This window comes from Pristiophorus japonicus, chromosome 3, assembly GCF_044704955.1.
Source record: "Pristiophorus japonicus isolate sPriJap1 chromosome 3, sPriJap1.hap1, whole genome shotgun sequence".
In the NCBI taxonomy this organism is placed as follows: Eukaryota; Metazoa; Chordata; class Chondrichthyes; family Pristiophoridae; genus Pristiophorus; species Pristiophorus japonicus.
The window spans coordinates 274400380-274421504 of NC_091979.1; the positions used below are offsets into that span (position 1 = coordinate 274400380).

Here is a 21125-nt window from a genome sequence, read left to right on the forward strand (position 1 = left end):
TGCCCTTTTGTAAATATGATTCTTGATTTTTTAAATTTCATGTCTAATGAGACAATGGATACAAATTATCTTTGTGGTAACTTTCTTTACCTGACCTGTTTTAAAGAATAATTGTACACTTGTGAGCATTTGCTCTGTCTTAGCCAATGATTGGAAGTCGTACCTCTGAATTCCTTTTATACCCAACTGAAAAATACCAATCTACCTGAAAGAGCTAAACACATTGAAAATAAATCTAAGAACGAATAATCTGCGCTGTCAGGAATGTACTGTGTAGCACCCTTGTTGAATCTTTCAATGTGTACTATTTAATCTACATGGAAAAAGAGGTGAGAGAAGACCATCAAGCTATTCTAACTTGTCCTAGCCATAAGATGGCACAATCGCGCAATCTCCTGTCTCTCCCTCCCAAAACACCAGTAATGCTAACTCCAGGGAGAGGCAGCAACCTGTGGCCAGTTTCTGGCACAAACCGCGTTGGGGGAGGAATTTCCCAAAAATAATTGAGCAAGCTCTAGGAAAGTTACCCATTACACATCACGAAACAATTCCTTCCCTTCCCTCGACACCAAATGTTCCAGTTTCTTTAAGAACATAGTCATTACCACTTTACTGCTGCTAACTTTTATTTGTTTTGTCTGTCAAAAATTGATCCACCACTCAATTACAATTTAAAACATTATTCACTTCCACTAGTTCCCTGGTTTGGCTCTTCTACATATTTACCTCCCTCTGTGGAAGTTATTATATCTTAATTATGTATTCAAATTTTCTAATCTAGAACATCTTCTTGTGACCGGGCACAGAGAGAACAGCACCTGCCACTAAATTCAGCGGCAGCAGAAACATATAGCACCCTGCTCCATTGTGCTCGGTGATGCTGACATCATCACTGTGTGCAGCGCCCCACTTGTGTCCTGGAACAAAAATTGGCCCTTGCCCCCTGGTTTAACACCTGGCACAGACAATGACAGCTTCAGCAGTCGGGTTTCAGTTGGTTGTCAGCTGAAAGAGCGCAATTTAAAGCCGCCAGTATCCGGTGACGTTTTAGTTGGCCAATATTGTTTCCTTCTTAGTTTCAAATAGGAAAACAGGCGTTTCCACCGATTTGAGTGATTTGCAGTTGAAGAAGTATTCTGGCTCTTAAAGATTCCTGACTTTCAGATTTGAAACTCCAACATTTATATCATTTCGTGGAGGCTGTGCTGGCACCGGACCTCGCGCTCCAGCGTCACTGTCCAAGGCAACTGATGCACAGAGAAACACTGCAAAATGTGGCCAGAGGTAGGAGGCCCCACAGGGCTCTCAACTGGAGGCCTTACCCTCCCAGGGTATTCCGGCACCAATTCTCCAACAGCAATTTCACTGAGGAACAGTATGCTTGGAGGCTGCACTTCAGCAAGAATGTGGTCCAAGAGCTCTACCACATCCTGCAACCAGAGCTCAAGTCTCAGACCACAAATGGGTATGATCTGATAGCCATTACAGAGACGTGGTTGCAAGGTGACCAAGGCTGGGAACTAAATATTCAGGGGTATTTGACAATTTGGAAGGACAAACAGAAAAGGAAAGGAGGTGGGGTAGCACTGTTAATAAAGGATGAGATTAGTGCATTAGTAAGAAAGAATATTGGCTCAGAAGATTGAATCAGTTTGGGTGGAGATAAGGAATAATAAGGGGAAAAGTCACTGGTGGGCATAGTCTATAGGCCCCCCCTAACAGTAGCTACACTGTTGGACGGAGTATAAATCAAGAAATAATGGAGGCTTGTAAAAAGAACGGCAATAATCATGGGCGATTTTAACCTTCATATTGATTGGACAAAGCAGGGCAGCCTTGAGGAAGAATTCAGAGTGTATCCGGGATAGTTTCCTTGAACAGTACGTTGCAGAACCAACCAGGGAGCAGGCTATCTTAGATCTGGTACCGTGTAATGAGACAGAATGAAATGATTTCGTAGTGAAGGATCCTCTAGGAATGAGTGACTATAACATGGTTGAATTTCAAATTCAGTTGGAGGGTGAGAAAGTTGGTTCTCAAACCAGTATCCTAAGCTTAAATAAAGAAGACTACAAAGGTATGAGGGCAGAGTTGGCTAAATTGGACTGGGAAAATAGATTAAAGTTTGGGACAGTTGATGAGCAGTGGCAGACATTTAAGGAGATATTTCATAACTCACAACAAAAATATATCCCAATGAGAAGGAAAGACTGTAAAGGAAGGGATAACCATCCATGGCTAATTAATAAGGGATGATATCAAATTGAAAATAAGGGCATACAAAGTGGCCAAGGCTAGTGGATGGCCAGAGGATTTGGAGACTTTTAAAAGTCAGCAAAGAACGACTAAAAAAAATTATAGAGAGGGAAGATAGATTATGAAAGCAAACTAGCATGAAATATAAAAACAGATAGTAAGAGTTTCTACAGGTACATAAAAAGGAAAAGAGTGGCTAAAGTAAATGTTGGTCCCTTAGAGGATGAGACTGGGGAATTAATAATAGGGAACAGGGAAATGGCAGAGACTTTGAACAAATATTTTGTATCAATCTTCACGGTAAAGAACACTAAAAACATCCCAATGGTGGATAATCAAGGGGCTAGAGGGAGGGAGGAATTTAATACAATCACTATCACTAAAGAAGTAGTACTCGGTAAAATAATGGGACTAAAGGTGGACAAGTCCCCTGGAACTGATGGCTTGCATCCTAGGATCTTAAAAGAAGTGGCTGCAGAGATAGTGGATGCATTGGTTGTAATCTGCCAAAATTCCCTGGATTCTGGGGAGGTTCCAGCGGGTTGGAAAACCGCAAATTTAACGCCCCTATTTTAAAAAAGGATGCAGACAGAAAGCCGGTTAGTCTAATATGTTGTTAGGAAATTGCTAGACTCCATTATTAAGGAAGCAATAACAGGACATTTGAAAAAGTATAATTCAATCAAGCAGAGACAACATGGTTTTATGAAAGGGAAATCATGTTTGACAAATTTGCTGGAGTTGTTTGAGGATGTAACGAGTAGGGTGGATAAGGAGGAAGTAGTGGATGTTGTGTATTTGGATTTCCAGAAGGCATTCGATAAGGTGCCACATAAAAGGTTATTGCACAAGATAAAAGTTCACGGGATTGGGGGTAATATATTAGCATGAATAGAGGATTGGCTAACTAACAGAAAACAGAGAGTTGGGATAAATGAGTCATTTTCAGGTTAGCAAACTGTAACTAGTGGGGTGCCGCAAGGATCTGTGCTGGGGCCTCAACTTTTTATAATTTATATTAATAACTTAGCTGAAGGGGCCGAGTGTGATGTAGCCAAGTTTGCTGATGATACAAAGATAGATGGGAGAGCAAATTGTGAGGAGGACACAAGAAATCTGCAAAGGGATATAGACAGGCTAAGTGAGTAGGCAAAAATTTGGCAGATAAAGTATAATGTGGGAAAATGTGAGGTTATCCACTTCGGCAGAAAAAAATAGAAAAGCAAATTATAATTTAAATGGAGAAAAATTGCAAAGTGCTGCAGTACAGAGGGACCTAGGGGTCCTTGTGCATGAAACACAAAAAGTTAGTATGCAGGTACAGCAAGTAATCAGGAAGGCAAATGGAATATTGGCCTTTAATGCAAGGGGGATGGAGTATAAAAACAGAGGTCCTGCTGCAACTGTTATTGGTGAGGTCACACCTAGAGTACTGTGTGCAGTTTTGGTCTCCATATTTAAAGAAGGATATACTTGCATGGAGGCTGTTCAGAGAAGGTTCACTAGGTTGACTCTGGAGATGAGGGAGTTGACTTATGAAGATAGGTTGAGTAGGCTAGGCCTATACACATTGAAGTTCAGAAGAATGAGAGGTGATCTTATCGAAACATATAAGATAATGAGGGGGCTCAACAAGGTGGATGCAGAGAGGATATAGCGGAAACTAAAACTAGGGGGCATAGTCTCAGAATAAGGGACTGCCCATTTAAAACTGAGATGAGGAGGAATTTCTTCTGAGGGTTGTAAATCTATGGAATTCTCTGCCCCAGAGAGCTGTGGAGACTGGGTCATTGAATATATTTAAGGTGCCGATTGACAGATTTTTGAGCGATAAGAGAATAAAGGGTTATGGGGAGCGGGCAGGGAAGAGGAACGGAGTCCATGTTCAGCCATGATCTTGTTAAATGGTGGAGCAAGCTCGAGGGGCCAAATGGCCTACTCCTACTCCTATTTCTTCTGTTTCTATGTTACCAGGGTGAGAACGGCTCTCTGTGGCAGTCAAGGTCACTACTGCGCTGAATTCCAAAGCCAATGTACAACAGGAGAAATCTCCAACATCACCCAGTTTGCCGTACACTGCTGCATTGCGAGGTCACAGATGCTCTCTACAGAAGGAGGAGGGACTACATTTCCTTCCCCATCACCAGACAGAAGCAGCACAGGCGTGCATGTGGCCTTGCCAGGATAGCGGGCTTCCCCATGATGCAGGGCGCCATTGACTGCACCCACACTTCATTGCGGGCACCGTATAACAATCCTGAGGTATTCGGTAACCGCAAAGGTTACCACTCAATTAATGTGCAGCTGGTGTGCGACCACACAGAGCGAATCTTCACCGTCAATTCTCGCTATCCTGGCAGCAGCCTCGATGCATTTATCCTGTGCTAGACCGGTGTTCCAGCCACCACATGAAGCTTGTGGCTGGCTGTTCGGAGACAAGGGCTATCTGCTCTCCACCTGGCTCATGACTCCCCTCCGCAACCCCAACACTCCTGCCCAGCGCTCATTTAATGAGAGCCATGCTGCCACCAGGATCATCATTAAGCAGACCATCAGCGTGCTCAAGCAATGGTTCCGTTATTTAACAGCTCGAAGGAGCCCTCCAGTACTTGGCGGAGTGGGTGTCCTTTTTCGTCGTCGTCTGCTGAATGTTGCACAACTTGGCCATCATGAGGGCGCAGCCATTGCCACCAGGCATAGCTCCACCACCTCAGGAGGAGGAGGGCGAGGAACAGGAGCAGCCGCAGCGACGGAGGAGACAGGCACTCAATTGGCCTTCTGCAAGGGCGGTCCGCGAGTGCATCATATTACTTCGGTTCCAATGAATTGCACGGCAATTCCCGGTTGCTCTGCATGTCCTCTTAATTACATCAGTTTATCCTTCCATAGCAGAGCCCCAAAACTAAAATATGAGAGAGCACCAAATATGCAACATTCCAATTACATTTTATCATAAAACATCAACCACATATAATTAAACTTACTATTCACCATTGTGCAAAATTTGATATCCGCTCTTCACAGTGCCTTTACCTAATCTACTGCTCCTACGTAGTGTCTCCCCAGTAGCTACAGCACGGCACGTAGAAGGCTGCTGAGTGTCAGGGCCAGAGACTACAGATGGCCTTGCAGGATGCCCTCAACTAGTTCTGAGCCTGGAAAGCCCGGCTGTAGAATGCACCACCTCAGGCTGGCCGGTGGCAGTCTGGGCTGGCTGGATGTCCCGGCAGCAACAAATGCACTGGTGGAGTGGTAATGGTGGAATTAGGAATGCTGTCATCCTGAGAGGGGACAGCAGGTTCCTGCTCCACTGACCCAGTGCCACTGCCCCGGGTCAGCACCTCAGCATCCAGACCAATCTGCTGGAGCACAGATTGGTGACCTGCTGCGACATCGTGAGATTCCTGGTGGACTGTGGTGGACCCAGCGGCAAAGGCAGCAGTCAGAGCAGTCTAAACTTCAATACCACCAACCATTCTCTGCATTACAGCACTAAGACGTTGCGTTGCTTCCACCTGTGCCGCAATGGAAGCTGCCACATTGCCTATGACATGCGTCATAAGGTCTGGGTCCCCACAGTCTCTGTGAGTCCACCATCATCTGCAGACTGGAAATGATGGGCTCCATGGTGTGTGCAGAGCTCTGTGCAATGTTGGAGGTGGACTCCTCCATGCTCCTTACCATTGCCAAGAGGCTCTCGGGCATCCCTGCCATTGCACCTAACATCTCGGAGTGCATGGCCATCACCATTGTTGTGAGCGTCTCCCCATCGAGCTCCTTATGAGTTCTGTGCAGCAGAAATCACGCACGAACTCTCCCTCTGGGGAGCTGGCCCTCGAGCTATCCTTTCCCCTTGGCCTTGCTGCAACCCGCTTGTCCCCGGTGCATCACCCAGTGCAGACCCCTCTGCTAAGCTAACCTCTAAGGACCGCGCAGTACCAGTTTCTGAGCTGGTGCCTGCGGGTGAGAGATGCAATGATGCGATGCTTGGGTCCTCCTCCTCCTCTTCTCCCTTGTCAGTATCATGGGGGGGGGAGGGGGGGGCGCTCAGCTACAGGCTGCTCACCTGCTTGCTGATTATCTGAAAGCATAAATGGCACATGACTCATGTTAAGGTGAGGGCAGGGGGGCAGGAATGGTGCAGGGAAGGCAGACAGTTTCAGGAGCTGGAAAGTAACTAAGACTTCTGGTGTGAGGGGGAAGAGGGATGAGAAAAGGAGAGGGGATGAAGCTACCATTGTTGCCCCCAACATGGTCGATGTCGCTGATGGCCACGGCACCGACCACCTGCGGGCCAATAAGTCGCAGCACTCGCTCTTCCAGGTCGGAGAGCTGCTGGAGTTGAGGTTCACCCCAGCCTGTCCTCTGCTGCTCCCTCCTATTGTGTGCCATCTTGGCCTGCAAAAGAAAGGAATGTGTGTGAGTGAGAGTCCAGCTAAGTGTCTGGGCGATATGCCTGCCATCTTTGAATAGCTGTGCATGTTGGCAAGGCGTGAAATGAGGATGTGAATTTGAGTAGGTGCAGATGTTTGGTAGGAGAATGGTGGTTTGCACAGTGTACACAGACAGAGGTTCAGATGCTGGTATGTAGGACCTGTTGAAGCATGTACTCACCTTGACTACCCAACTGCGGTCGTTGAACTTCTTACTGTACTGTGTCACTGTGCATTCCACAACACTACTGGCCCACACCTCCTGTGCCACTTCCCTCCACATTGCCCTGAAGACCTGGGGCAATGGCCTCCCTACACTTTTCGGGAACAGCACTGCCTTCCTTTGTTCCACTGCCGCCATCAATGCCTCCAATGCAGCGTCAGTGAAGCGACGAGCTCTCTCTCGATCTGGATTGGGAGCAACCGTAGACATGAGGTCTTTCAGTTGGTCTCGGGTCGACTTCAGTTGCAGGAATGGTGAAAATGAGCAGCTGCAGCTTGATAGGATCTCCCTTTTTAAGAGCTGGAATGAGCCAATGTGAAGGATTGAAGGATGATTGCTGAATGCAAGTTACCTGAAATTCAGTAGCGCCCCACTGAGGTCATTAGTGCTTGATTTACTGCCCTCTTCCTTCCTTGGGGCACTAAAGCCCAATTTAGAAGAACTTCAGAATCCTTTGCACCTGGCGCTAAATTTTTAAAATTTCTAAAGTTAGCACGTCACCCTCTTAGTATTTCCTCATAGTTCAGGTGCACAATCCCATTTATCAGTTGAGTTTCCCTTTGTGCTGTCTCCAAGGCCAAGATGTCTCCTCGTCTCCTCTTAAGTATGGTGCACAGGGCCATGTACAATACTTCAGTTGGGGAGGACCACTGCTTTGTACAAGTTAACTATCACTGGACATGTGCTCTATCCATTGAGCTGTCCATCCAAAGATCCTATTTGTTCTTTTCACCATTGCTGTACATTGTGCTGATGGCTTAATGGCTTTTCAAATAAACCCTCAGATCCCTCACCTGTCTCACTTCCCATTTATTTTACACTCCTGCTGTTTTGTTTCCTCAGCTTCATGACTTTTCATTTCCCTTTTTAGCCCAATCCCCTTCCTTGCCCAGATATCACTGCACCAGATCTATGTATTCCCAACTATTTATGATTCTGCCTAATGTTGTATAATTGGCAAACTTGGAGAGCTATATGATTTACCATCCCTCCAAATTATTCATATATGTCAAAAACAACCATGACCCAGACTGATGGAGAATGTACTATTAGCAAGACATGTGTTTTGCACAGGCATACCAGTATTCTTTTTGTGAAAGATTGGGGGAAGGGTTTGCACATTACTGCTACCTGTAAACCAAATCTCAGTAACTGAGATTTTAAAAATAGCATGTAAACAAAATTTTACATGGAGTTAAAACCAAAAATGGGTCTGTCCTACTCCTCAGTGTGCTCCCTTGCTACCAGTGGTTCCGAGCTAAAGCACAAGCAGAACATGCCGATAATATATTTTTTTATCCTTACTGAGGCCTGCTCTATATTATTTGTTTCTTTTAATTGTATTTTATGGCAATGTATAAGTGACATTGAAAAGCTACCCCGATTGCACGTTCTTAAAAATGTTGTACATGAATGAGTTGAAACTTTAAATTTTAAGACTCAAAGAAGAAATATTTGTTGGTTCAGTGTTTCCTTCGGCCCTGATTGATGCCAATTTATGTCCATTTTGATTTTGGCATATTCTAATGAGATTGGGAGGATACATAGAATCTTAGAAATTTACAGCACGGAAGGAGGCCATTTCAGCCCATTGTGTCCGCACTGGCCAACAAAGAGCTATCCAGCCTAACCCCACTTTCCAGCCCTTGGTCCGCAGTCTTTTGGTTGCGGCACTTCAAGTACATATCCAAATAATTGAGAAGTTTTTTGACATTGGCAAAATGGACACAGCTTCAGGTGCTATTTTGGGGGCAAACTCCAAATTGCATGCACAGAGGAAACTCTCGGCCTTGATACTTAGGCTGCTATTCTGTTCTGACTTCCCAATGGAGGGTGTGTGAAATGCAGCACTTTATGTCAGTGAGTAATATTTTCTTGTGTGAAAATTTCTCAAGCACACTCCTCCTTTCACAGCTGTGAATATGTAGTAGAAACCAGTTTGGTCAGCAAGCGGAGGATCAGTAACCTACATAACTTGAAGCCCATTTGTGTTATGAAGTGTGGAGCAGAGACATTTGAAATCTATCGCTTGCAGAAGTGTAATTCCCCCACTTTTCGCTCATTAAGCACAAACCTGATTTTAAATTGAAAATTGATTTCATGAACTGCAATCAAATCAAATGTCAGAATACAGACTGCTACAATTTGGATCTGTGCCAGTACAGAGGACACCAAAGAACGTTTTACTGGGAATGGACCACAGTCTCTGTGCAAACCGACACATGGGTTGGCCTTTCGTTGTGTTTCAGATTGTAAGTCATTTGGAATTGGCTGTACAAATGATTGTGGAACCCCAGTTTCTTGCTTGAGTTGTGCCAAGGGCAATTGGAGTTAATATGATCTAAACCAGTTTTTAAGTGTTTAGATACTGTGTTCATGGATCAAAGTTTATTTGTACAGTTTATTTATTTGTGGTTTACAAGGTTAAAAGATCTTGGTGTTAAGAAATTGAACATTTTTCCCATATCTGGCACCTTATTTGAGGATCAAGTGTTTCCAGGTGAGATGTAGCAGTGAACAGCTCCCTCCAGTCTGCCCCATCCTTGGAACACCCCTTGCTGCGTCTGTATGACACTTTCTTTCATTTCCATCCCAGTCTTTCTGTGGCATCTCTGAATTAGGTGATCAAACTGGGGATGATTTTGTGCTTTGGGCCCATGAACTAATTTCACACAAGACCCTCGCAGACAAAGGACTGGATCCACCCAATTCCCTCACCAGATTTTAGATGTTCCTGTTTACCATTAATAACATTGAGAACTTCTGGACCTGGCCAGCAGCAGTAAGTCGTGATACAATTCTAATTTGCCACGCAAGTTTAAAGCAATTTTATTCTGAGGTTTAAACCAAGTATTGCTGCCTGGTTAAATGGGGGAACATTTGCATTCTTTAGCATCTAGCAAAACGTGAGCACCTCTTCTGTCTCTTCCAGCTTGCAACTGAAAATGATTGAATTTGTCCAAACCTCATTCACTGATGTAGATCACTTTCTACACCCATGGCTTAAAGGGGTCATGGAATTTAGATTTACACAAGGTCAGTTGGGATGTACAGTAATTGTCATAATGCTTACCTGTTCTGGGGCAATAACAAATGCTTTTCATTATTTGCACATGACTGAGCATGGCAGATGCTGACAGCCAGCAGATGTGTAGAATTCTGGGTGATTTGTAAGGGGTTGCACATCTGATGCTCAGTAATTGCATTGTGGGACATCATCAGACTGTTGACCTGTTAGGGCGAGGTAAAGGTCAGTTCAAAGCAGCCTTGTAGTGGGTAAGCTACAGATCTCCAACCAACTTTAACTCCTCTGACAGTCCTGCATTTCATCTGATAATGATGAGTGTCTGTATAGGCAGGTAGTGCAGCATTTCAATAGATTAGCAAGGCTTGTACAGCATGGTTTGAGATGGAATGGGTCACTTTATGTGTTTGCCTCATGCAAACAAGTTCTGGCTCCGTGCCAGCCTTGTGAAAATGCAGATAACTGGAGATCAAAGTGAACTCACTTTAGTTATCGAATTACATGGTTGGGGACCTGGGAATGGGATTCTTCGTTACCCTGTCAGCGGGGAAAGGGAATTGTGTGGGTAAAGAGAAACTAACGAAGAGGAGAAATGGCCTTTCAGAAGTAATTCCGGGGAAAGGATATATGTATATTCGGTTCTTCACAACTATTTCAGCTCTGTAATCTTTTTTGTACCTATTACAACACTTTTGCGAAAGACTGTATTGTAATGGTACAGTCCACAGTAGTAACAATAAATGACATCACTGCTGGCAATCTTCAACCCCCTGCTCCCCCCAAACCTTGCTGAATTGTTGATCTTGTTGTCATAACTACAATGAACTAAAGAAGTAGGTGAGCAGAGGGCCAACACTTCTACACAGGCCAGAGAGGAAATGCAGAAGATTTTTGGGTTCATGAAAATGAGGAGTGTTGATGCTGGGCAATGGAACACTTCCCATTTTAGCACCCTATGTCAGAATTAAGCACTCCCATTCCTCGGTCAGGTATAACACAGCCAGATACAAAACTCCCACTACTGTGCTCCAAAAACATGCTTCAGTCACCACCTCGAAAGTGCACCCCTACTCTACCAGTGTGACATCTATTCCACTTTCCACTCCACTCATTCTGTGGCCCTGAGTGAAATTGCCAATTAGTGCCAGATTACAGAAAGCTATGAGCCTGTGCTTGCTGGGACCTGGCTGGAGATTGCCTGAAGTCATTCACAAATTGTTCTTAGAGTCCGCATACAGAGGAGATTTCCATCCCATCAGTCTGGGCTGGATTTGATCCCAGAGCCGAAAGGCTAACGTCTGACCCACTGCAGCACTTAGTTCCTGGTACTGTCATTCTTAAGCCACAGTCTAGCGCCTCCTCCTGCCCAGTTATAGAGAAGCATTGATGGTCTGGGAAATATTAGAGGGCCGCAATTGCCCCTTTTTATAGCGTTGGCCCGACAATGGAGGCCCTCGCACCAACTGGGCCACCATCATGCAGCCTGGCACTCCATTTTGGGTGCCGTGCCACTGGTCCAATCACTTGCGTCCCTGCTGGCCCAGTGGCTGGCCACTAAAGGGCCTGCAGAGTGTGCAGCGGCCCTCCCCTTTAATTAAAGGGGAGGGACGTTGTAGCACGTCAACGTTACATGGAGAATCCACGTAGCACTGGCCTCCTCAGCACAGCACTGGACTCCGTGCCGCACTGGGAGCACCCCTCCAAGGAAGTGGAACACCGGAGACAACGCTCCGTTTCCTTTGAGGGGCGCACATCCCAATTCCACGCCGGGAGGGGGGGGGGGGGGCTGGACTTCAAGGCTGGGCGATAAAAGTAGCAGCCCCAGAAGCTTACCGCCCCCAATCGGGGTGAGAGGCAATTTTGCCCCCTGGTATCCTCCCTGCCTTTCAGGGTCTGTATGGCCTGAAGAGACCAGAAAGAGGAAAAGAATGTAACCCAACATTCAAACAAAAATAAATAAATCAATCTCAAAGGGATTGGGTGATGCCTTGAAATATCTAACTCTCCTTTGACCTCTCGGACCTGGATTTGAATCCAGTGCAGATGGATAATAATTTTCTGTCTCTGCCAGCAGTAAGGGCCCTCTCTGAAATGAGCTTGGGGACCGTCTAAGCTAAACTTCTTGAGATTGCAGACCCACAATACTCAATTGCCCATGGTACGCAATGGGTAGTCTTAATCAGAACACTCCAGGATGGCTGATGTGGGAAATGGAAAAAGTGAGACAGGTACAGTAGTTGATGCTTTCACTTGGTATGAATATCATCCATTCCTTATTTTGTGAACACAAAGTTCACTGAAAAACTTTTTCAAAACTTGCTCTCTCTCAACTTTTGATGCACAAACATGTAAGTAGAATTGAGCATGTACTCGACAGCAGAAATCGAAGTTGCCGTATTCTCTGAATGGCCTAAATAATTATAGCATTGTGTGTAAAATGCTGTCTGAATGCTAGGCACCTCACGTCCAACCAGAATCTTTTATTTTTAAGTTCTAGTGACTTTAATACTGTCAGGCTACTTAAGTGTCTTACGAGGAATTGGAGTTTCATGGGGAAAATGAAGAAGAGGATGACTGCCATTTTAAACTATTCCAGTTCGAATTGTCTTCTGCTGGTCAATCCGAGAACTATGTTGACAGCGGTGATGAAGCCAGACTGTTTGCTGTGTGTAGCTAACCAACTTTTATAGGGTGAAGGGGAAAAAATGATATCTCGTGCATTGGCTGATCATTTCTTGGATATAAGTTGACAACTTGGTAGTGCCAAGTAACTATCTTTTAAAAAGTAAACTTACAAACTACTCATTACATTTTGGTGTTTTTTTTTTAAAAAGAAAAATATCACCTTGGACTCCCTGTTCCACAGCCAATCTTTTAACATTTTGCAACCCATAGAGACCAGAAGTTGCCTTGTGTGATCAAAAGGTATTAAGGATAAGGGCTATTGAAAATTCTATCTTTGAGAGAGTTCAAACAGCACTGTTTGAGTCCCCTCCATCTATGGTCCACACCTTTAGGCGAGAATACTGTGCCGCGCATTGACAAAGTGGTACAACTAAAACTCAAAATTGAACTTGTGACTCTAAAAATTGAAACCAAAATTGATAATTTCATAAAAGTTGACTGTTTAATATCTAACTTTTATCCCTGAATATCTGTTATCAAAGGTCCATGCAATTTGGTGAGAGCAATGTATTCTAATTATAAAATTACTACATTTGTTCCACGTTTTCTTTCAGAATCTCATGATGTGCGAAGTGCTATCTTATTGTCAGCCAATGTTTAAAAACAGTTGTCATCTGAAAGAGAAGAAAGGTTGAACCTGGGGCTCCACCTAAAAGGCTAACCTTTCTTTTCACTTTCATTACCAGGAGATTTCTAGTATCACGTTTTAACTTCTTCTGGGTTTATTTTCTTTAACCTTTCTTTTGTAATGTTTTATTGATTTTGATTATATTAGTGAGATTATTCTGCCCTCGACTATCAGAACACTGTGCATTCTAAATAATTAGCTGTCTTTGATTCCACATGTGAACACAAACTTTACTGAAGTGAAAGTTGCAGCAGATGTCATCTGTAGTTATCCAAAGGGAGCATGTGTTGTGCATTACCCTTACAAGGTCAAATGATAATTCATTATCACTGATTAGCCCCATGACAGTCTCTCTAGTTATTCAGTCAATTGCATCAGTAAATTATGAGAGGCTCTCCTGTGAAAAATGAAATTACTTCACAATTTAGAACAATGGAGATATATTGGTGATGTAAATGTGACCGTTAATTGTAGCATTATATTAATGGCCCTGAATGAACTAAAAAAGCTTTCTGTATGAAGGGCAATTACCTCTAACTGTAATTGATAATTCACACTAACTGTAATTAGCTAAGATAAATAGTGCTAAAGAAACTGATCATCAGTCTCATTAAAAAAAGACCTGTTAAGTCATACACTTTTTTTGTTGCTCAGAGTGTAGACGGACGTGCTTTCCAACACAAACATTGATAAAATGTAATAGTTTCATTATCTTTGGGGTTGTTTTATGTTCACAGTCTACATTTGCCTGCAATGAAAGATTGTAATACAATTGACAATGGTTAAAAAGAGTTCAATTCATTAGAAATCTGTCAACAAATTTCTGATTTTTTTTCCATTTATGCTTAATAAAGACACTGAAACTTTTAAAAGACACATTTTATCACTCCATAAAATTCATAAATATTCAGTTTCAGCTGTGCACTAGATTTTTTTTTTAAATTTGCAGTCATTAAAATAGCTTGTGTATTTTAGTGGACTTCCTCTAAAAGTAGTGATCTAATCGGGAATGTGAATGACATGAACCTCTTGTCAGCCTTTCAATCGGACATGTGGTGCTGATGGAATGCCCAATAACTATGCCACACCTTTTTGGTATACGTTTGTTGTGCAATATAAATGGTCAGAGGATGCACCCTGCATTAGCTGAACTGGACTAATGGTTCTTGAGGTCAAGGTAGTGATGGGTTCCAAGTAGAACCCAAGCTGTTGACAGCCTTCAACACAATTGATATGAGTAACACAACAGTATTGAGGTCTTGACTCCTTGTCTTTCCATTTGCTAAATTCAAGGTATTTGGCCAGTTATTTGTGGCCATTTGGCAATATTGTATCATTGTCTAGGGTTGCTTGATGGTAATCTTTGAAGATTGAGCACGCTTCATGTATTTTACCTTTCACCGTTGTCACGTAGACTTAGCTGTGGTATATTTCTAACTGAACTGCTGATGCTATTCTAATGGTGATTATATCCAGTTCTGGATGAGCAGAAATGTTCCCCAATTGAATATTGGGAAGACCGAAGCCATTGTTTTCGGTCCACGCCACAAACTCCGTTCCCTAGCCACTGACTCCATCCCTTTCCCCAACTTCTATGTGAGGCTGAACCAGACTGTTTGCAACCTTGGTGTCATATTTGATCCTGAAATGAGCTTTCGACCACATATCCACAGCATAACTAAGATCGCCTGTTTCCACCTCCGTAACACCGCCCATCTCCGCCCTTGCTTCAGCTCATCCGCTGCTGAAGCCCTCATCCATGCCTTTGTTACCTCTAAACTTGACTATTCCAACACACTCCTGGCTGGCCTCCTACACTCTACCCTCGTAAACTAGAGATGATCAAAACTCGGGTCCTAACTCCCACCAAGTCCTGTTCACCCTCACCCCTGTGCTCGCTGACCGACATTGGCTTCTGGTTAAGCAACGTCTCAATTTCAAAATTCTCAAACCTTATTTTCAAATCCCTTCACTGCTTCACCCTTCCTTATCTCTGTAATCTCTTCCAGTCCCCACAACCCCCTAGATGTCTGCGCTCCTCTAATTCTGCCCTCTTGGGCAGCCCTGGTTATAATCGTTCAACCATTGGTGGCCGTGCTTTCTGTTGCCTGGGCCCCATGCTCCGGAACACCTTGCCTAAACCTCTCTACCTCTCTTCTCCTTCAATAGGCTCCTTAAAACATACCTCTTTGACCAAGCTTTTGGTCACCTGCGCTAATTTCTACTTATGTGGCTTGTTGTCAAATTTGATCTCATAATATTCCTGTGAAGCACCTTTAGACATTTCACTACGTTAAAGGCGCTATATAAATACAAGTTGTTGTTGTTATTGAGTCTGGTTGTACTTTCTTAGTAATTTTGATGCAGATAATTGATCGCATGTCTCGCCATGTATAATGCCAGTGTATTATGTCCATAAGTACAAAGAACTTTCCCTAGTCCTGTCACTGGTGTGAAAATGCAATTAATGAAAAACAGCACATGTCATTAATTCTATTGTTCAAGTTCTTTTTGTTAAATGTTGTGGTGACATTGGAACATGGTGCTCTTGCATGATAGTTGATGATCTATTTTTGGAGTGCAGTGTGTGAAGCGTTTTGAGAAATTTCAAGAGAATAAGATATTCCATAAAAGCAAGTATTTCAATTTCCATTCTTTCCGTTAAGATGTTGAAAACCTGCCAGTGTGACACACAAGTTAAGAGTTCAATTAGAAATTTTCTCAAGTCTACCTAGCACTGTTAAGAGTGTTGACACAGCGATGACATATGGGGGCCAAAATTCAACTCCCCAAAAAGGCCTCTTACCGCCAGAAAGTGGCAGCCAGGTGGCAGAGTTGAGCGGCTGCCGACTTCCGGTCCAATGGCTGCCGCCAGCAAAATTTAATTCGGGGATTTTTCTGGCGGTCCCCACTTGCGGCCCGCTGCTGTCGGCCGGTCATAAGTGGGTCATCAAAGGGCGCATCGCCGAACTCCCGCACCTCCAGCCAAATGCACCTGCAAAAATCCACGATCCGCCGAGCGATGCCCCCGACAGCTTTTTCTGTCGGTGCACCTTGTCTTCTGTGTGTGGGACTTGGCTGTGCGGCGGCCATTAACGGCAAGGGCCCACTGCCACGTCCGCCATTTTATTTTTTTTGCCAGCCGGCTTCAAGTTTGGCCGGACAGTAATGTCCCCGGATTCGGCCGGGCCACCAACAGGCAACCTGGCACCCCCTCTTGGGTGCCAGACCGCTGGCCCGGCCAAAACCCTCCCTGGTGGTCATGTGGACCGAACCTAAAGAATCGCTGCTTCTCTCCCTTTAAGTGAAGGGGAGAGACGTGATGACGCACACGCATAATGACGTCATCACCGCTCCGCTGTTGACTGACAGTGGCAGAGACTCTGCCCCTCTAGAGTACTTACTGCCCAACTTCCACCCCCATTATGACCGATCTCCTGTCCACTTTAAAAAAAACAACAAGGAGCTGAATTTGCCAAAAGAGGCGACCTCATCCGACGCGACAGAAAAAACACTTCAGGAGCAGAAGGTGGGACCCGTTTCAGCTGGGGATGAATTTCGGCCCCAAGGTATCTTGCATATTACGCCAAAGAACGTTATTTCTAACATTCAAGTTATTTATTTTTCTAACTCGAGCAAATGGCAGTATAATTTAAAGCGTTATTAAATATGAACAGTTTATCTTTTCTGCTACAGAATCAAAGAGGCCAATTTAAAGGTGCGCTTTTGTACCAACGAAACGCAGGCTACTCGGGAGAAGTTTGTGAAGAAGTTGCAGAACCTGGGGTTTGATATCACTGTCGGTGAAGTCTTTGCTCCTGGCCCTGCTGTTTGTCAAGTTTTGAAGGAACGTGGACTTAGACCACATCTCCTTGTACATGATGGTTAGTGTTCAAATGTTTCTTTTTTGTTACTGCTGAATTTATTGGTGCTCAGCATGATTCTTATTGAATAACAGAACTTTGTCATGAAATTATTTGATACATTTTTTTTGTTTTGTAATAATTAAAATTCTAGGGTTTTTTTTGTGGAGAGATCAGCCATGATCCAACTGAATGGGCTTGGCCTACTCCTGTTCCTATTAGAGCTTACTTGATAGTTTTGGGACTTTTTGGAAAAACAGATTAATGTTTTTGGTGAGTCCTTTTTATTGAAAGGGGAAAATGATGTGGACCAATGATGAAACATAAGAACATAAGAATTAGGAACAGGAGTAGGCCATCTAGCCCCTCGAGCCTGCTCCGCCATTCAATAAGATCATGGCTGATCTGGCCGTGGAAACAGATCTTCTTTATGAATAGTTTCCCCAAACAATGTCCTCGTTGGCTGAATTGCCCAGGTATGGACAAGTAATGTGATTTGGTGAACCAGGAATATTGTGTTAAGGCTGATTTAGCTGGTGAAAATATCCACGGTTGTGAAAGCCAGATCATTATAAAATACTCTATCTAAAGACACTAAGACAGCTTATGGAATTGCACAAACATATTTATATACACACTCCAATTGTCAATGAGCAAGAGCTATACATCCATAGAGAAATAAGATACTAGGAACATGGGAATATTCAAGACCAGAAAAGACCAATTTCGTCCATCTACCCATGTAACTCGATTTTTTTTTCATCAAATGCCTATACTTCCCCCCCTCCCCCCAGCTTCAATAGCCTTCATGGGCAGTTCATTAAACGCATTCACCACTCGCTATTTGAGTTGTTATATCTCATCTGTTGGTTCACTTTTATCCTAAGCCCCTTCATCGTTATTCTCTGCGTACTAAGCTTTGCTTTCAAGATATTTTGAAGTGCTTTTGCAATTTGAACATTAAGGAGCAAGAGAACATTGCTCAAATATTGAATGCAATTCAACTCTGCCTACGATTATTTTTCTGTCAACTGAAAGCCGTACATAAAATGCTAACTGCTTGCATGGAGCTGGAATAGACCATTCCAGGTGTACATTCAGAAAGGATGCAGAATAATGCAGTACTTAGAGTGGGGGCTGGATTTTAGGCTTTTCTGTTTTCGGGGTGAAAACGGAGGCGGGGCGTGAAAGTTACCAGCCAGGAATATTTTGCACTTTGATAAAGAATTTTCACCATCTGGGCCCTGGTCAGAGGGCGCAGCACGAAGGGCGGCGTTGTACACTTTTCGAGGTGCAAAAATGGGAAACTCGCGAACTAAAGTGCCGGGCTGTGTGCACTCCGAGAGAGGCTTGGGGGGGCAACCTTTTTTTAAAAAACCCACAAAAACATTGCCCGCTCCACAAAACAAATCGCTGAAAAAATTTAAAAGAACAAACACTCGCTCTTACCTTTACAGCACATTACCTTCCTCACCACTGCCGGCATGGCTGCACCACACTGATTTCCCAGGCGGTCATTGCGAGGCGCGATTCCAGGCGTACGGGTCAGGTTCGAGTCAAAACTCGCACGGTGTCACAACCAGAGGCGTTGCACACCGGCGCAGCTCTTCCCGGTGGTGCTGCTCAGCACCGCCGCAAAACCCGACCGGAGGATCGCGACCGGACGCAAGAGACCCCACTGCCACATTTCACACCGCTCCAAGGCGAAATCCAGAGCGCAAAGGACCGGAAAATCCAGCACTAAGAGTTTCAGATTTTAAAAATGTTCTCTTTTAACTTAGCACTGTTAGTCATGCTGAATAATATCTGGACCTTTGGTGACATTCGGAGCAAATATTTCTGCTGTATGACTGTGATCTGTAAGGCATTTTCATTTGATTGTTTGTTTGTTTGTACCAATGTTGGACCAAAATTATTTTAAATTTGTTTTTGGGGTGTGGCAATGCTGGCAAGCCTGCATTTGTTGCCTATCGTTAGTTGTTCTGAAAAGGTGGTGATGGGCTGCCTTTTCGAGCCACTGCAGTACTTGTGCTGATGGTACTTCCTCGATGCTGTCGGGTATGGAATTCCAGGATGTTGACCCAGTAGTAAAGAAGCAGCAATATATATATCTAATTCAGAATGGTGTGTGCTTGGAAGGGAAGTTGGCAGTTCTGGTGGGATGTCACTGTTCTTATCCCTCTTGGCAGTAGAAGTTATGGACCTGGAAGATGCTGTTGAAGTAAGCCTGGTGGGTTACTGCAATGCATTCTGTAACCACTGGGGCTGCATATTGCTCAGTGGCAGGGGGGTTAATGAAGTGAACTGCACTGCCCTGGATGGTGTTGAATATCTTGAATACTGCAGCTGCAACCATCAGACTCCTGATTTGAACCCTGTAGCTAGCAGGCTTTGAAGGGTCAGGAAATGAGTCACTCATCGCAGCCCTGTACTTGTAGCCAGATTATTGATACGGTTGTTCCAGTTCATCATCATAGGCAGTCCTTCAAAACGAGGATGCTTCCACACCAAAAAAAAAAGGATGAGTTCACAGGTGTTTCGAAAGAAGAACCCGAACTACATCCTCAAGGCTGGAAGATGCCTGTGCGTGGATTTTTTTAACGTGTGGTGACCGTTTGCACACCAGCGGAAGTGGTGATTCCAGTTGCCATTCTGATCAGTGGCAACTCCTAAGATACTGATGGTGAGGAACTGGGCAGTGGGTCCTATGATAGTCAAATGGAGGTGGTTGAACTCTTTGTTGTTACAGATGATCATTGCCTATCCTGGTTCAGCCAAAGCCTATACCCTGTGCAGGTACTGTTGTAGGCCAGCATGGGCTCCTTTATTTTCAAATAATCCATTTCTTGTTTTGAAAATTTTGCTCAATAAACATGTCCAGAGATTTTGCAGTTTGAATTTTTTTTGAAGGACTGCGTGTCGGCCTCCTTAGATCATTTTTAGTCAAAGTTTTCCCTTTTCCCGCCTCGCCCCTGCTAGATATGTTACGAAAGAGATATTTGTAAGGATGTTAAAGGTGAGAGAAAATTGTTAATGTGATGTGTTATTAAATCTTCTATAGTAGACTTTACATTGTAACCATTAACTCTCTGGGCCCAAGTTTCCACATGATTTGCACCTGATTTTTAGGAGCAACTGGTGGAGAACGGACTATCTTAGAAATCGCAATTCTCCACTTTTTTTTTTCTGCAGTTCTAGTCAGGTAGAACAGTTCTACTTTGGAACAGAATTTTTTCTTCAAAAGGGGGCGTGTCCGGCCACTGACGCCTGATTTGAAAGTTTCCACAGTGAAAACGTACTCCAAACTAACTTAGAATGGAGCAAGTGAAGATTTTTGTAGAACTGAAAAAACCTGTTCTACACATTAAAAAAATCAGGCGCAGGTTACAAATTAGGCGTAGGGAACGAGGGGGGGGGGGGAAGTAATTAAATTCTACAATAAATCCTTATTTATACTTCTACAAATATTATACAAATAAATCCAACCTGAATAAAAATTTATAAGCAAAGAAAAGATTAAATAAACCATCTTCCTACCTGTGTGAAAGTGCTTCAGGCATCGTTCGTTCCCGCGGGGGGGGGGGGGGGAGAAGCCGTTCGTTCCCGCGGGGGGGAGGGGGGGGAAGCCGTTCGTTCCCGCGGGGGGGGGGGGGGGAGAAGCCGTTCGTTCCCGCGGGGGGGAGGGGGGGGAAGCCGTTCGTTCCCGCGGGGGGGAGGGGGGGGAAGCCGTTCGTTCCCGCGGGGGGGGGGAGGAAGCCGTTCGTTCCCGCGGGGGGGGGGGGGGAGGAAGCCGTTCGTTCCCGCGGGGGGGGGGGGGGAGGAAGCCGTTCGTTCCCGCGGGGGGGGGGGGGGGGGAGGAAGCCGTTCGTTCCCGCGGGGGGGAGGGGGGGGAAGCCGTTCGTTCCCGCGGGGGGGGGGGGGGGGGGAGGAAGCCGTTCGTTCCCGCGGGGGGGAGGGGGGGGAAGCCGTTCGTTCCCGCGGGGGGGGGGGGGAGGAAGCCGTTCGTTCCCGC

The 21125-nt window shown here is 44.6% G+C and overlaps 1 protein-coding gene across 2 annotated transcripts in view; it reads left to right on the forward strand.

The window, feature by feature from the left end:
- Nucleotides 1-21125, forward strand: part of lhpp (phospholysine phosphohistidine inorganic pyrophosphate phosphatase) — a 180035-nt gene that overhangs the window by 20788 nt on the left and 138122 nt on the right. For both annotated transcript variants that reach the window (XM_070875013.1, XM_070875015.1), the window contains exon 2: nucleotides 16947-17134. In XM_070875013.1, the coding sequence (XP_070731114.1) occupies nucleotides 16947-17134 (188 nt within the window). The remainder of the gene's footprint in view (nucleotides 1-16946; nucleotides 17135-21125) is intronic.